The 14,767-nt window shown below is 35.2% G+C and overlaps 1 protein-coding gene across 2 annotated transcripts in view; it reads left to right on the forward strand.

The window, feature by feature from the left end:
* The window catches only part of PDXDC1 (pyridoxal dependent decarboxylase domain containing 1), a 32,501-nt gene that overhangs the window by 421 nt on the left and 17,313 nt on the right, over positions 1-14,767 (forward strand). For both annotated transcript variants that reach the window (XM_085302698.1, XM_085302689.1), the window contains exons 2-7: positions 6,444-6,517; positions 7,055-7,117; positions 7,873-7,956; positions 8,887-9,033; positions 11,414-11,603; positions 14,597-14,665. In XM_085302698.1, coding sequence (XP_085158824.1) covers positions 6,444-6,517; positions 7,055-7,117; positions 7,873-7,956; positions 8,887-9,033; positions 11,414-11,603; positions 14,597-14,665 — 627 coding nt within the window. The remainder of the gene's footprint in view (positions 1-6,443; positions 6,518-7,054; positions 7,118-7,872; positions 7,957-8,886; positions 9,034-11,413; positions 11,604-14,596; positions 14,666-14,767) is intronic.

The raw sequence follows: 14,767 nt of genomic DNA on the forward strand, positions 1-14,767 counted from the left end.
TTTTAAGATGGAGTTTGTTTCCTGGGAGTGCTAAGCTTCAGCAAGGCAGTGGGGAGAATACTGCTTGAGCTTCTTTCCCCTTTGATATCAGAGGCGTTTTCAGCCCTTCGCTTTCTCCCCTCCGATGTACGGTACAAGGCAAATATTGATTCTGTAATACCGTAAGTCACGGGCAAGGCTTGTTTTGCCTTTGTCACTGTGAGTCAGTCAGGCTCCGGTGGAGTAATCCGGGACCTGCTGCACATCTGCTGACCTTTATGGCACCTGCTGTGCTTCGGGGACCTGTTTTAGGGGTGAGGACGGAATGGCTGCTCTGTATAGCTTATCCTCGTTTTTGTATGCCTTCAAGGATAGAATATGCTTGATACAGTTTTATTTTGTGTGCTGAAGTTAATGCGTCTTTCTCCTTTGCCTCGCTATGCACAATCAGTCCTTGGGAGGTTTGGAATCGCTGAGACAAGGTTGGGTAGGATGGGCTCTAGCAAGATGAACACTAAGAAGTTCAGAAAGTGTCTTTCAGATGTGATTAATGACTGGGTAGCAGAACAATTCGATGTAGTAAAATCCTCATGAAAAAAATATGTTAAAGAGTATTTAGTAGGCTTTAAAAGATTAAGATTTTTACTAGTGCTAACAAACATTAGTGACTGGTACTTGCTCTAAAAAGTTTAAATTAGTTAAGTGAGACTTAATATACTAGTTTAGACTATGACATGTTTTCTGTCTTAGGCCACTTAATAATGGTAAAATATGCAAAGATATTTAAAGAATACATGTTATTACAAATGTTTTCTCAAAATGTTTGCTGTGTAGCATGGAAAAATCTTTGTAAACTTTGATTGACTAGGTCACCCTAAAAAGTTATGAAAGCACCATTTAAGGCTTGAATGCTTAAAAGTCTTAATTGAGTAAAAGTTTGTTTTGGCTGTTTGTATTCTGATGTGAGCAGTAGTCTGTAATGGTGAGGGCCCATTGGACTTAGATGTCCAATTTTTTTTCTATATGCAAATAGCTAGATACATATGAAGGATTATTGTTTATATTACTTCCTCTCTTGTTTAACAAGGCTTTTTCTTCCTCTTGCAAGATGAAAGTTGTCTTCTATATAATATTATGATTAATTATTGTCGTCTTGCCACAACAGTTAGTGCTCTCTTGAAGTGGTTAAGGATTGTTGTGTATCAGTAAAATCTGTACTTTATTTGGTATGTTAGAAGTCTTCTCCTTAAATCTGAAATTCATCCCAAATGGAACGCATTTGCTCTCAAAGAATGCACATCCATTTATATTGTGCCAATGTAAGCATTATCATAATATATCTGAAACTGTCTTTTATTTGAACAGTGTATTCTCTCCTTTTTATTTATTTACACATATGACTTACTGGGACATCTGGGATAAGTACTTTTTAACTTGTATTAACATTTGTCAAAATTGTGTATTATTTTTTCTTAACTAAGAAGGCAGTTTGGTAGAATCATCTGATGATCTATAATACATGGTAATATCAAAAAACACCGCCATTACTTTTGTGCAAATTCTAAAAAGTAGATTTATTATTATTATTACTAAATGAAAAGCCTTTGGGGAGTTGAAAATACTGTGTGATAGGGTTACAAGTGAAACCTGTAGAATATGATACACGAGTGCGCACACCACCATTCTGGTAGTTTAATCTTATAGATTTTCTTTGTTTTATCAGACAAATGATCTCCTTTGTTTCAATGTATGAATATTGTGTGTCAGAAGTGGCATAGGATGAGAGTTAGGATGAACTTTAAATGAGATCCAGAAATCCTTTTTGTCTAAACTTCAAGTTCTTCTGGAAGCCTGTGTTAATTTCAGAATGAGTTTGGCGAATGGGTCTGTGATTTGTTTGCCTGTACCTCCATTTGTATTTTGACATAAGTGACAAATCTTCTGAAGGATTTTAACATTTTAAGTTTCAGATTGACTTTGATCTTTGATGCTGGTAAAACATGTCAAATTCTTTCTTTGAAACTTCTTGCTGACTCCACAACACTATGGAACAATGTTCCTAAATATCAAAAAGTTTTTTTTGTTTGTTTTTTTTTTTTGGGGGGGGGGAGGTGGTTGTTGTTATTGCTGTTGTTCAAACCAGCCTCGGACTCTTGTCTCTTGTAACTGTATTAGTTACCCTAAATCTTGGTTACTTTACAAAAAACTTACCACAGCAGACCTGTGTTCCAATTCTGCTGCATTTCAGGGAAGTGGTAAGGATAAAGAGAGCATATTACCGTAAGGCTTTTGCTTAAATGTATTTGATACTTTTTTCATTTCAGGTTAGTAATCATGAAGCTGTTGCTTTTTGTTGTTGCTATCTCTAATTTTTCTTAGCCTAGTGAACAAACATAATATTCTTTTGGCTGAAGAATAAACTGATTATGGTTAGAGACTAATTTACTGCTGAGAACAGTTTTTGTTTTTTTTTTCTAAGCAAATGTAATAGCATAATGTAAAAATGAGATATATTTTTAATTAAATATTTAATTAGCTACACCTGTGAGTCTCTGCACATGCAATAGTTTACTTTTGCAGACTGACAGTAGACTTAATTGTTTCTTTCTTACATCTGTGGTACAGCCCACTGAGAATGCAAAATTAAGATTAAAAAGCATCGGTATATGCAATAATATTTTCATTTCTAAGTTTATAATTAACCTTCAGTGTTACCGCAACTAGAGATGACCCCCCATCCTTCCGATTTTACCAAGTGACTCAGTGGTCAGACGTATTGCCTTTAAACAAGAAATAGTTTACAGTTCAAAGTGCTTTAAAAATAATAAAGAATTCAGTACAAAATTCAGAAGTAAACATAAATTAGACTTACTGCAAGCCAACCAAATTTTGCTGGGTTAGTACATTTTGAAGGTAACATGATAAAAAAGAATCAGTGTAAACTAGATCAGGTTTTTTGAAGTACTAAAGGGGGCAAGAGGTGGCAGGATGCTGAATGGAAAGAAGTTGTGCTGTTCCCTCCTTAGCTCTTGAAAGGCCGCTATGTCTTGTAACTGAACCAGTCAAAGGATCAGAAACCTACCTGTAATCAGATTGACTCCTTTGATTCCAGAGGAAGGAATGAGTGCAGAAGCTAAGGTTTATGTAGGCAATTTCAGTTTCTGAGGTGATTCTGCAAATAGTGTCCCAGTTCTTGTAGCCGTTTCCCAGTTTGCAGTTCTAAGGTTCTTTTTAGCAAAGGAGAAACGTTAACAAATTTATTTCTGGCTTTTATATTAATATGCAGAGACACAAACTTAGAGTTGATTGATTCTTCAAATTTACGGTATTTTTTCCACTCATTTCTGTCCTTCTGTTTTATTCCTTTTACTTCCTAATATAATGTTTATGATGAAAGAATAAAGCATTATTTATCTTTTTCCCTCACTCCTCCTTTCTTCTCTTTCCATATTTTTGCTGCTTCTCCATAAGCTAGGAGACCTTTGCAGTGGTTTCTAAGTCAGATGTCTGGCTCTATTTGTTAATACTTGATAGAGATTGGAACTACTGCTGGTATTGGGAGTCAAAAAATATTAGAGCTAATAATGTCTATGAAGTGAGTGCCAGCTCACACTAGCTGATCTGCTTTCCACCTCCACACCCTTGCTTATGTGAGCTGGGGAGGAAAAGTATACATCAAATTCAGCATACAGCAGTAGTAGGGATTTTTGGCTTCTTATGATTCAAGGGAGAAAATAAGTTGCTGTGTATCCAATTAGCACTTGGGAGGAAAAAAAAAAAAAAAAAAAAAAACAACAGAAGGGATTTATTTTCCCTTAAGTTAAACCTATATCAGAATTCAAAGGCTTGCTGAATTTCATAGCACTCTATGAAACTTAGAGTAATATTCTGTGGTAGAAAAATCACTTTTAAATTGTATGTTACATCCTTATTCTGTCTGCTTATTAGCAGAAGGGATTCATGCATGGCTAGAAAGTAGGCTACAGTTTCTAATGGCTACATTAGAAAGTGAGATGGGGTGAGTTGCGAGAGAAGCATATGCAAGCTGTTGTATCTGATGTGACTCCAGCAGGTGAATTATGTGTTAGTAACAAATATAAGTAGCTCAGATACTTTTTTTGTAATGTCTCTATTTCTTATAGCATCATCTGGAGCAGATGTTTGAATCTTTTGCATCCAGTGCTGAGAAAGATTTAAGCAAATAACAACAAAATATGATAAATGGCTAGAAGGCAGTTACCATCTCACAACAGAAGCTGTTATAATCAATAAATTATATCTAGTCCTCCCTTTAAAAATCAGTTTTGCTTTTGGGAGACTTTAAGTAAGCTTTCAAAGTTTCTTCGATATGGTGCAACCCTAGAGAAACCTCTGAATATGGAAATATTATCAATGATCATACTTTTTTTTGTTAAATATATTGTATTGTCACTATCAAATACTTGTGTGTTTGTTTTTTAAACTCCATGATGAGATTTTGAACTTCACATACTTGTATTATTTTTCAAAAAGTACATACTTAAGTTGTGAACCTCATAGCCACAGAGTTTTGTAGAAGCCAACAGTATAAATGGGTTTTAAAAAAAAGACAACATTATGGATTTAAAAACAGTAAAAGCTATTGAACACAGATCTGTCACTTAGAATATTTGAAAACTGTAGATTGCTAGGTGCTGAGAGTTATTGTGGGAAAATATTATTGAATACTTGCACTTTCTTTGCTAAACATTTGTTACTGGCCATTTCTAAAGCAACAGAATGCAGAGCTATCAGTTTGGTGTGATCCAGTGTGACCATGCCTGGCTACTGATTCTTCCAGCCACCTACCACTTGCTATAACATGAGATAATTCTCTAAATATTTTAGTTAAAAAATAGTCTTTGAATATATGGTAACCCTCAACTGATTTTTCCCCTCCCCCCCAATCAGTCCTACAGATGAAAATAGTGTAAAATCCTCATGTAAATTAATCACACTCCTTTTGCAGTTAAATTTACTTTTGTGCCTACTTCTGCATGAGCAAATGTACCTGCCTGTGTTGCACGCATGCCCTGTGACTGCCACTGGTGGCAAACGTGCAGACTTCGGGCAATACTGTTTCTCAACTAGCTGCCTTAGCAAGCAAGCCACTGTATCTATACAGCATGGCTTGTGTAAGTTTGAACGCACTTGGACCTGTTCGAGACTTGGTTTTTAAAAACATATAAACCCTGAAACTTAGCAAGAACCTAAAGGGTCAACTACTAGATGCTTTGGTTTAGGGACCAGGCTGTTTGGTTTAAAGTTCTTAATTGACATGTTTTCCCCAAAATTGATTTTGTTTTATATGAACTACTTGCTGGTCTTTGAGTTTGTCAGCTTGTTCGTAGGAGCTACGTTCAATGATTTTTAAAGTTCTTTTCATCTGCACAGGCTCCTTAACAAGTATGTGTTGTTACCTGGTTTCAGCAATGAATCCTGGGTTTTTAACCTGTTTGTAGCTAGAGGGCTGCAACTGTTGGATGTCCGTCATCTTTAAGCCAGCTGCAGGTTGTTTTTTCCCTTTTGTCTTGTTAAAAGGGCATTTCTCAAATTTAGATTACAAATTGATTTAAAGGTACTTGAAATAAGTTTGTAAGATCATTTAGCTGAGATGATTTCACACCTGTTTTGAAAAGTGTTGTTGTCTAAGTTCAATAGGTAAACCTGAATGACACTTGTGATCATGTCTGTGCTCTGTCTTACAGAACTGCCATTTTACCTCTACTTTGGCTAGAGCAGCCTTAACAACATCTTGCTTTCCCCAGTTAAGAAATACTGGCTTTTCTTTTTAACTCTGCTAGAAATTATACTTGAATATGTTTGAATGCCTTTTAGTTGAACTGATAATCTGAAAACACAAACTTTCACTTTGTGTAATTATTTTCCTATGAACTTGCATCAGAATGCTTGAAGACCAGCCTTAGTCCAAAATTTTAATGTTTAGCTTCCCAGACAGCAACTTTTCTAGAAGGTAATGAGTAGGAATAATGTTCTGCTTATCCGGTGATCAGGCTTTGTTCCTCTTGTGTCTTTTTCCAGTTACTACCATGGCAGGGAGGCTAGAGTTTTTGTTTTTTGATGTATCGTAAGAGAGCGGAAAGTGTCAGGGAGTAGCCTGGCCTCAAAGTGATAGCTCAGAAGATAGTAGTGTTTAGTATGGAAATACGAGTTCTCAGGTGAAATGAAAGGATAACTTCTAAATGAGTTTTTTCCACTGAAAGAAATGCAATTGCATTGGGGGTACCGTTATGTTTTCTGTACTCTGTTACATGTTTTCATTTTGTGTATTCTGAGTTCAGGATACTATTTTAAAAGAATATGCCTTGAATAATTGAAAAGCATCTGCCTCTTGCATTAATTTTTATCAAGGATATGGGCACACTAGTGAGATGGATGGTTTATCAGTCTTTTCTGATTTTTTTTTTTTTTTCTTTTTCTGAAAGATGGTCGACCCTACTCTAGCAGAGATGGGAAAGAATCTGAATGAAGCAATGAAGATGCTAGAAGACAATCAAAGGTATGTATAAAGAATAACAACCACAAAAGCAATAACTGTGCTGTGCTGGAGACTATTACTAATGTCATTGTCATTAAGCAGATGGAACTCTTTTTCTTAGTAGCTTAAGAACGTATTGTAATTTGAAGTTTACACCTATACAAATCACCATTGTTAAGCAAATGATGGAGTTTTTAAAATAAATGTATATATTTCTGTGCATGCTCTGTAGTATTCAGAATGAATCCAGCGACTTTTTTTCAGGTGTCCAATCTCTTCTTATTGCAATACAAGTAGCTTTTCCCTCATGTATGAGACCATTCACTAAGTTTGACATTTTCTCTTTAAGAGTTAAAAAGAGTTACAAAGCTTTTAAACCCTTTCTATTTCCATCTGAGCCAATTTCCTATATTTATTTTATTTAGTTTATTCATCAAAACTATTTTAAGTGAAGTCATAGGTTGCAAAACATGTTAGTATGTATTTCTGTGAATCAAAGTCAACTACATATATAATACAAACTGGATATGGTAGTTTGTTCTTGCATCTGTCATTTAGAAAAGAGGAAGAAAATGAAAAGAGATATACACGGAAGGATATTCCTGGACCACTCCAAGGCAGGTAGGCTACAATGATTTTAGATAGTGCTTTTTCTGTAGTCTGTAAATTTGTCATAGATTCTGCTCTGCAAGCAGTTCCTGCATAAGTGCAAGCTAACACTTAAGAAAATTTGTGATCTATTTGACAGCCTTATATACATAAACTGAACTTTAAGTGTATTAGTTCTTGCACTACTGTAAATTCTAGTTGGAAAAATATAACTTGAAGAGTTTTAAGTCCTTTCCATTTTTTATTGTGTTGGAGTGCATAATTTTAGAAGTCTGAACTGTATTGTACAATAGCTTGTATTTCCTAGAAACTGATCTTTGTAGATAATTGTTTTAGAGATATGCTGAATTTAAGCTGAAACTGGAGCCTGTGAGAAACTTGAATGATTAGCAAATATCTTATTTTGCTGTATAGTAATAAACAGTTAATTGTTGTAAAGTCAAGCTCTTCAGTCCAAATCCTTGGATTTCAGTGATTTTTTTTTTTTGGGGGGGGGGGGGGGGGGGAAGCCCAAGTTGATACTTTATTAAGTGTGCTACTCTAATAATTAAGAGTTTTGAATTGATTGATACAGGAACATTGCCTTATGACTTTGTTTTTCAGGGAACTAAGAATATTTTTTTTTGTTGCTGTACTCTGTTTGGTAAAATAGAGCCTAGTGTTGCCTTCATGTCTTACTGTGCAGTGTTTTAAGTGGCCTGGTTGTTAGATGCTGGTACTTACCTCTTGTTTTGATATGGTCTTGTTTCCTTGCCCCGGGTTGCCAGTGGCCAGGATATGGTGAGCATACTTCAGTTAGTTCAGAACCTAATGCATGGAGAGGAGGAGGAAGAGTCTTCACAGGCCTACAGGTAAAGCCACTTTGAGTTGTTGTATGTGGAAGGTACACCGTTTTGTTACTATTTGTGATTATTGTAGAATTTATAAATTTAAGCATTTTAAAATGTAGATATAGTGTACAACCACTACTTTAAGGCAACTTAATTACTTTATTTAGTAAACTAGAATAATGCGTTAGATTTAATTTTCTTAAAATTGTGACATTTCATCAAGTTAGTACAATTACTAAATTGAATTGTACAAGGGAATTAGTTCTGATGTGACAACTCAGATTTTATTTTCTACTTTCTGAAGTCTGTCTTAGGTTGAATTTTGTGAAATATTCATAAAACTTTGAAGACCAGTTGAAAAAAAAAACCTACCTCTCTCTAGATTAAGAAAAAGGAAAAAGTTGGCTTCCACTTTTTTCCATAAAATTGAAACAATACTAACTAATCTTCAGTAGTTCATGGAATATTAACATTTGAAAAAAAATGGAGATTCAAAAACAAAACAAAAAAAAGATTAATGAAGGCTTGAAAGCTTGATAGTAATAGTTTCCTAGGTTTTGTCTGCAGGAGGAAAACAAGGTACATGTTAATGCAAATTGAAGTCCAGTGTGGATAAGGTGCTTAGTTCTAACTCATACTGACTGATGAGAGGAAGCCTTCAGCTCCCATTATGATTTCCCTAGAATAGGTAAAAAGAAGCTGAAGGATTATCGTAAGTAGCTTGGCCAAATCAAGTGCAGGTGCCTTTGTCTTCCCTAGGATTTTAGTATGTTAATACAAAATGGCAGGAGGGTCGCTGTGGTGTGCTGTACTTCATTCTGATAAATATTTAAAGTTGCTTGTTGGCAAGTTCTGCCAGTCTACAGTAAAAATAGGCTAGCCTAAAATCCTGTAATATTCATGACCTATGTTCAGTTGACAGTTACTCTGATACAATGTTCTGACTTGCAGACTGCAAAATGTTGGAGAACAGGGTCACATGGCTCTACTGGGACATAGCTTGGCTGCTTATATATCAGTACTGGACAGGGAAAGACTGAGAAAACTTACAACAAGGATCCTTTCTGATACTACTCTCTGGCTTTGCAGGCTCTTCAGGTGGGTCATTGTGAATAACTTACGTATCATTGGGTAGTGGTAACTGTTAACAAAATATGTGCATCTGATATGAGGATATCCAGAAAATAAACTATTTTGCCATTCACTTACAAATATTCTTTGAAAGGCCTTAAATATGATGCACTATATATTAAAAAAGAAATTGTTGAAAGATAGGAATTTGTTAGTAATATATTTGTTGTAAAAATCATTTTATAAGAAATATATGGTGGAATTAAGGGCTGAAGTACAGCTGCAGGCAGATTGTTGACCATTGAATTAAATTTTTGTTTCTTGAGCCATATGTTATGTTGCTGAGTTTTGTGATACTTTACATTTTTAAAAGACCTCTTCAGTTATCTTTTCATGAGCTCTTCTGGGGTCTAGTTCAGTTTTTCATATGTAGTAGGTAACACTATTGAAATTTTTAGTAGAGTGAAATTTCTCATAAATGCCTGTTTTATAATTCAACCTGGATATCTTAAGCTGTCCCACAGGAGAAGATTGGAGATCTTGTGACCTTGTTGGTAGGTGGGTGGGTATTAGGGGCAGGGCAATATTACTGATTAGAATTTCTTTTTTCTTCCCAAAGCAAAAATGCTTTCTCCCTCTCAGTGCCATACTTTTTCAAAAAATCTTGCCAGTGCTACTGATGGTGAGAGTTTGGGTTTTGTTTTGGTGAAGGCTTTTAGGGTTTCTTTTTTTGGGGGAGTGGGCTAGGGGAGAGGATGTTTTTAAATACAGGGTAAGATGAAACAGTAAAAAAAATAACGAAACTTAATGTAATCGTTAGGATTACAGGTAATATGAAGATGAGCTTTTCAACGTCCTTTATCTTCATCTATTTTATAAATTCAATGATTATCAGTCTTTGACTTAAGTATTTTGAAACTCTGTGTAACTATGGAATTTCTGAGAAGCTGCAGATAATCCAGCTGTTTTGAGAGAGAAATATGTACAGAGAGTGTGCTCCAAGTGGTGTAGCAAATAAAAGGAAATATTTCTGTTTTGAATCTAGTTCTAATATCCAACGGTGTTGTGGTTTTTTTTTTTTTTTTTTTTTTTTTTGTATTAACAATGGATACGTAATGGATCGTGGTCCCCAGGTCTTTGTGGTGCATAGACCACGGCACTGTACCAGCACTATGCTGTGGGCTGCTTCATCCCATTTGATATTTTCTGTGCCTGTGAGCCTCGCTAGAGGGATTTCTCTGTGACCATGTTAGATAACAGAACTGTTGTATGATGGTGAAGTAAATGTCTGCACGTGCATCGTTCTGGAGTTAACCCTGGAGTGCTGAGCAGTATTTGTGCGCTGGATAGTTGGTGATAATCTAAGATGCTTCAGGGCCTTTATCTAAATTTGTGGATAGACTCTGCTCTTAAATTGTCAAGACTACTGGTTTACATGTGCAGAAGTGCCAAAAGAAAAGTCTAGCTTGCAAGTCGCTTAATAAATCAATACATCTCCTACCCTCACTGTTGCTATTTCCTTTTCTGTACTTACAATAGTTGATAGATCATACCTATAGAGAACAATTGTACCTTTTCTCTTCTTTGGTTATATTGTTCATGTTTCTTGATTGTAAATGTTAATGTGCTGATCTGAGTTTGATGTTCAGAGTTTAAAAAAACTCAACCAACCAACCAAAAACCCCAGAAAGTAGAAACTACCCCGAAAGTCCCAAAGAAGTGTGCCCAATAAATCAACTCAAAGGCAAAAAGAGTATAAAATCAGTAAAAGTATTTCTGAGGAAAACTATATTTATGCAACTCAGGTGTTTAAAACTTCTAGACAGTTGCTTTGCAGTGTACTCAATAAATTTTAGTGAATTGTAGTCTTATTTTCAAACTTACTAAAATAGAAAAGACATCAGTAGTTTTGAGTGTTATAAGATACCTTTTATTTGTGATTTCACAACAAGGTTTGAAAGTTTCTGCCCATCTTTGTCATATTTTATTTAATTCCATTTTTCCTAACTTACAATTGAAGAATGTCATGTTGCATCTCCTCTAAAATTAGTAAACTAGAATTAACATATGCTTTTAAATCCAAGTGAAACATAGAGTTTGTCTTTTGAATTATTTTTTTCCCGCTTTTACTGAGCGAAGGCTTTGAACTCTTTAAAAGAAATTTTTAAGGCCCCAAGTGTGTGATTTTTCTTACTTCATCTATGAGTTGAAATGAAAATATATACTGGGCTTCCCTCATTGTTAGTCTGTCTCAAGAAAGTTTTCTTTTATTCTAGGAAAATGAAAGATTTTTTTTGTTATCTTTCTCCTTTGCACTCTTGTAAGCTGCTTAGATGGTCAGTGATATTTTAAAAACTAAACTGGATATTGTTTTTGCTTGTCATTACTTACTCAGTTTTTCTTGCAGGTATGAAAATGGGTCAGCTTATTATCATGAAGATGATCGTGAAGGTCTCTTAAAAATTTGTCGACTTGTTATTCACACACGCTATGAAGATTATACAGTAGAAGGATTTAATGTGCTGTATACTAAGCAGCCTGTTATATACATTAGTTCTGCAGCTAGAATGGGCTTGGGCCAAGCTCTCTGCAATCAGGTAAAGTGAAATAGTTGGGGTTTCAGCTGCAAGTAAAACCTGTCCAGCTTCATATTGCCTGTTGGAAGCTTAGATTTAAAATATATATATAATATATATATATAAGGTATTTTATACTAGCAACTCTCTTGTTAATTGTTTGGGACCAGTGATGGGTCTGCCTGGAAGGTCATTGTTAGCAGTGGAGCTTCTTTCAGACTTTTGCCAGTGCTACTCTGTGTGCTGAAGGCAGGTATCCGCCAAGCAAGGTGTCTCTGCAGCACTTCTGTTCCATCTGTATGTGTGTGCTCGTTCTTGTCTGATTAGTGTTCCTGCTGAGCAGATTCCTTTTGTTATCTTCTCTTCCTTGCCTTTCTATGAACATAATAGATTTTTATAGCTTACACTGTTATTTACGTTTTCTAAGATTGAAGATAATGTGTCTGCCTCTTGAACGAGAGTATGAACAGGGGCATTATGAAGAATGAAAACTGAGCCTGGGCTTCAAAAAATTTCAATTTTAAGAAAAGCAGAGCTGCCATGATGTTTTTGAAAATTCATTTATTTTTCTTCAAGGCATAAACAATAGCAATGTGAACAGCACTAACACAATGAGGAGGTAGAAATCTGAAGTTGGTTAAAGTGAAAAAAACATGCTTTGACACCAGTCAAATACATGCAAGCTAGTAATGCTAAACTGTTAAACAGTGTTGGTATTGCTTTATTAATTGACATGCCTGACACAGCTATAAAGTGTAGACAGATGAAATCCGAACTGTAAATAACCTCAGTAGCTGTAGTAGACTGTACCTTTTAATTAAAAACATTTATCTGGAAAAAATACTTTTGGGCTGCATATGCAGTCTGTATTTTGCACCAATGATAAAGTGGGAGGAAAAAAAATTTCTGAATATTTCCAGTGAAATGAACCTATATACTACACTCTAGTTTTTTGTTGTATTTGTGCTGTGGGGTTTTTTTGGCGATTGTTTCTAGATTTCATTGCGCTTTTTCTCTAAAGTGCAAGATTTCCAAACACTTAGTTATTGTAAAAATTGTTCTGAATGGTTCCTCTTAATCTTAACTCTTACTGCCAATACATTGTCGTTTTTGAAAAGAAAACAGTCTAGGAGAAGTAGACTGTATTGGTCCAATATCAGAAAAGTTTTGCTTGGAATAGTAAGAACTGAAACAAACAACAGCAACAAAAAGTCTAGTTTAAACAAATCCAGTTTTTCCTAATTGCATTTAAAACTTGTAGCTTTTTCAAGCATTCATTTACACAAATGCTTACAGACCTAAATAAGCTAACTATTAGGCAAACACTTTCCTTTTGTATGCCTACCATTCATTGGGCTACAGATATTTTTAAACTTAACATGGACTGAAGTGAAGGCTTACAGTCTTAGAGCCTTCATTCTTCAAGTCATTGGAGGAAGAGTGTGGCATCACAAATAATGGAAATTATAAATGACTTTAATGTCACATTACATTGCTTTTCTGGCAAAGTTTTTATTTAATTATTTATTTTTATTAAATAGGCTTCTCAGAGGGGAAAAAATAGCTTCTTGAAATCAGAGCTTATGCTTTTGGTAGAGGAGTGTGTGTGTGTCTCAATTAAAATTGAGGGAAGAAGGTGGCAAAGGGCTCTGGAAACTTTCTTTGGGTAGTACATGGGAAGAAGAAAATTGGGTAGATAAGGATTCCTTAGTGGATAGAGGAGGAGTGTTGGTGGGTTGACAGCTGTACCCTCCCTTGCTTTTCTTGCTGTGATAAACGTTTACAGTGACATTGATTATTCTGGTAATAAAAGCTAGAAGATTGGGAAATGATAGAGGAGAGAATTTCAATACTTCTTTTCCAGTAGTTGCTGCTATTTCTTCATATTTCTGTTAAGGACATAGTGGGGGCATTTTTTTTTAAATGCAGACTGCAGAGGAATAAAAGTGCTATTAGAGATAAAAATTTTTTTGGCCAAAAATGTCTTGTGCAAAAAGATAGTAAAAGTTAATTGGAATAAGTTGGTGTCTTTTGTAAGCTGAGTGTTGCATGTAGTTTTTGACTGAAATTTCTTAATACAAGAAATACTACCAAGACCCAGTATTTTGAGTAACTTTTGTTTCTGAGTATAGAGCAGTTACTACTTATAATGGTAGTACCTTATTTTTTATTTACAAGCTGACCTATCCTTTGTCAGGCAGTCACTGAATTTAAAAGTGGTGCTGTTTATCTTTGATTTTTGAGAAGCTATGTATATATTGTAGAGGAGATCACTGGACCAGAGTAGCCAGATATTAATTCAGCTTCTCTTAAAAGAAAGGATAAACACAACTTGATCGATAACTAGAGTTGACTTAATTTACTGAACCTTCTGCTCAAAGTGGTGAGTGTGATCAACTAGACTTCACTTTTCTAGTGATCTTCCAGGTCAAAATTCAAGGTTGAACTGTAGGAAAGACCTTGATTTTTATTTTTTTTCCCTTTTCATGTTAATAGAGGAAGATATACCTGACATTTGCATTCAAAGAAAAGGAAGAACTTCAGGCCTGCTAGCGTGAATAGCCATCTGAGCAGTGTGCTCCAAGTAGGCAGAAAGCTGTCTGTTCAGTAAGAAGGTGACTATGAACCTTCAGGAGAGCCTGGCATATTTGACAAAAAGACATTTTTGTTTATAGGATGTATTAATGGAAGTGTGGCCAAGAAAGTAGGCATGAATGTGGGCTGTTATACAAGGCGCATGTTTCTCATTGGAAATATGGTATGCAGTTCATATGTTAACCAAAATTTGACACACCCCCCCCCATTTCTCCCCTGTGTTCTTTTCTTCACTAATAATCTGGTCATAAATTTTAGCAGGAGACTTGCTTTAAAATGTAATGCTTTTTTTATTATTATTGTTGTTGTATTTTCCATTTTCTTAGTCTTGTTGCTTAACCTGTGTATGACTGCAAACACTTGAAATGAGTGTCCTAAAGCATGACTCAGTTGTTCAAACTCCATCATTTTTATTGCAGCTGGGGTTACCCCTTTCTTGCATGTGCCGTGTGCCTTGTAACACTATGTTTGGATCTCAACATCAAATGGTAAGTTTTTGCTTTCCTCAAGGCCTCTTACATTTTATGAAATGTCAAGTGAACATCATGGATGTTGTTAGGAAAGAATTATTAATGTGCTTACATTTTCAA

The sequence above is a fragment of the Rhea americana genome, unplaced genomic scaffold (assembly GCF_003343005.1).
Source record: "Rhea americana isolate MKP2758 unplaced genomic scaffold, rheAme1 scaffold_10, whole genome shotgun sequence".
In the NCBI taxonomy this organism is placed as follows: Eukaryota; Metazoa; Chordata; class Aves; order Rheiformes; family Rheidae; genus Rhea; species Rhea americana.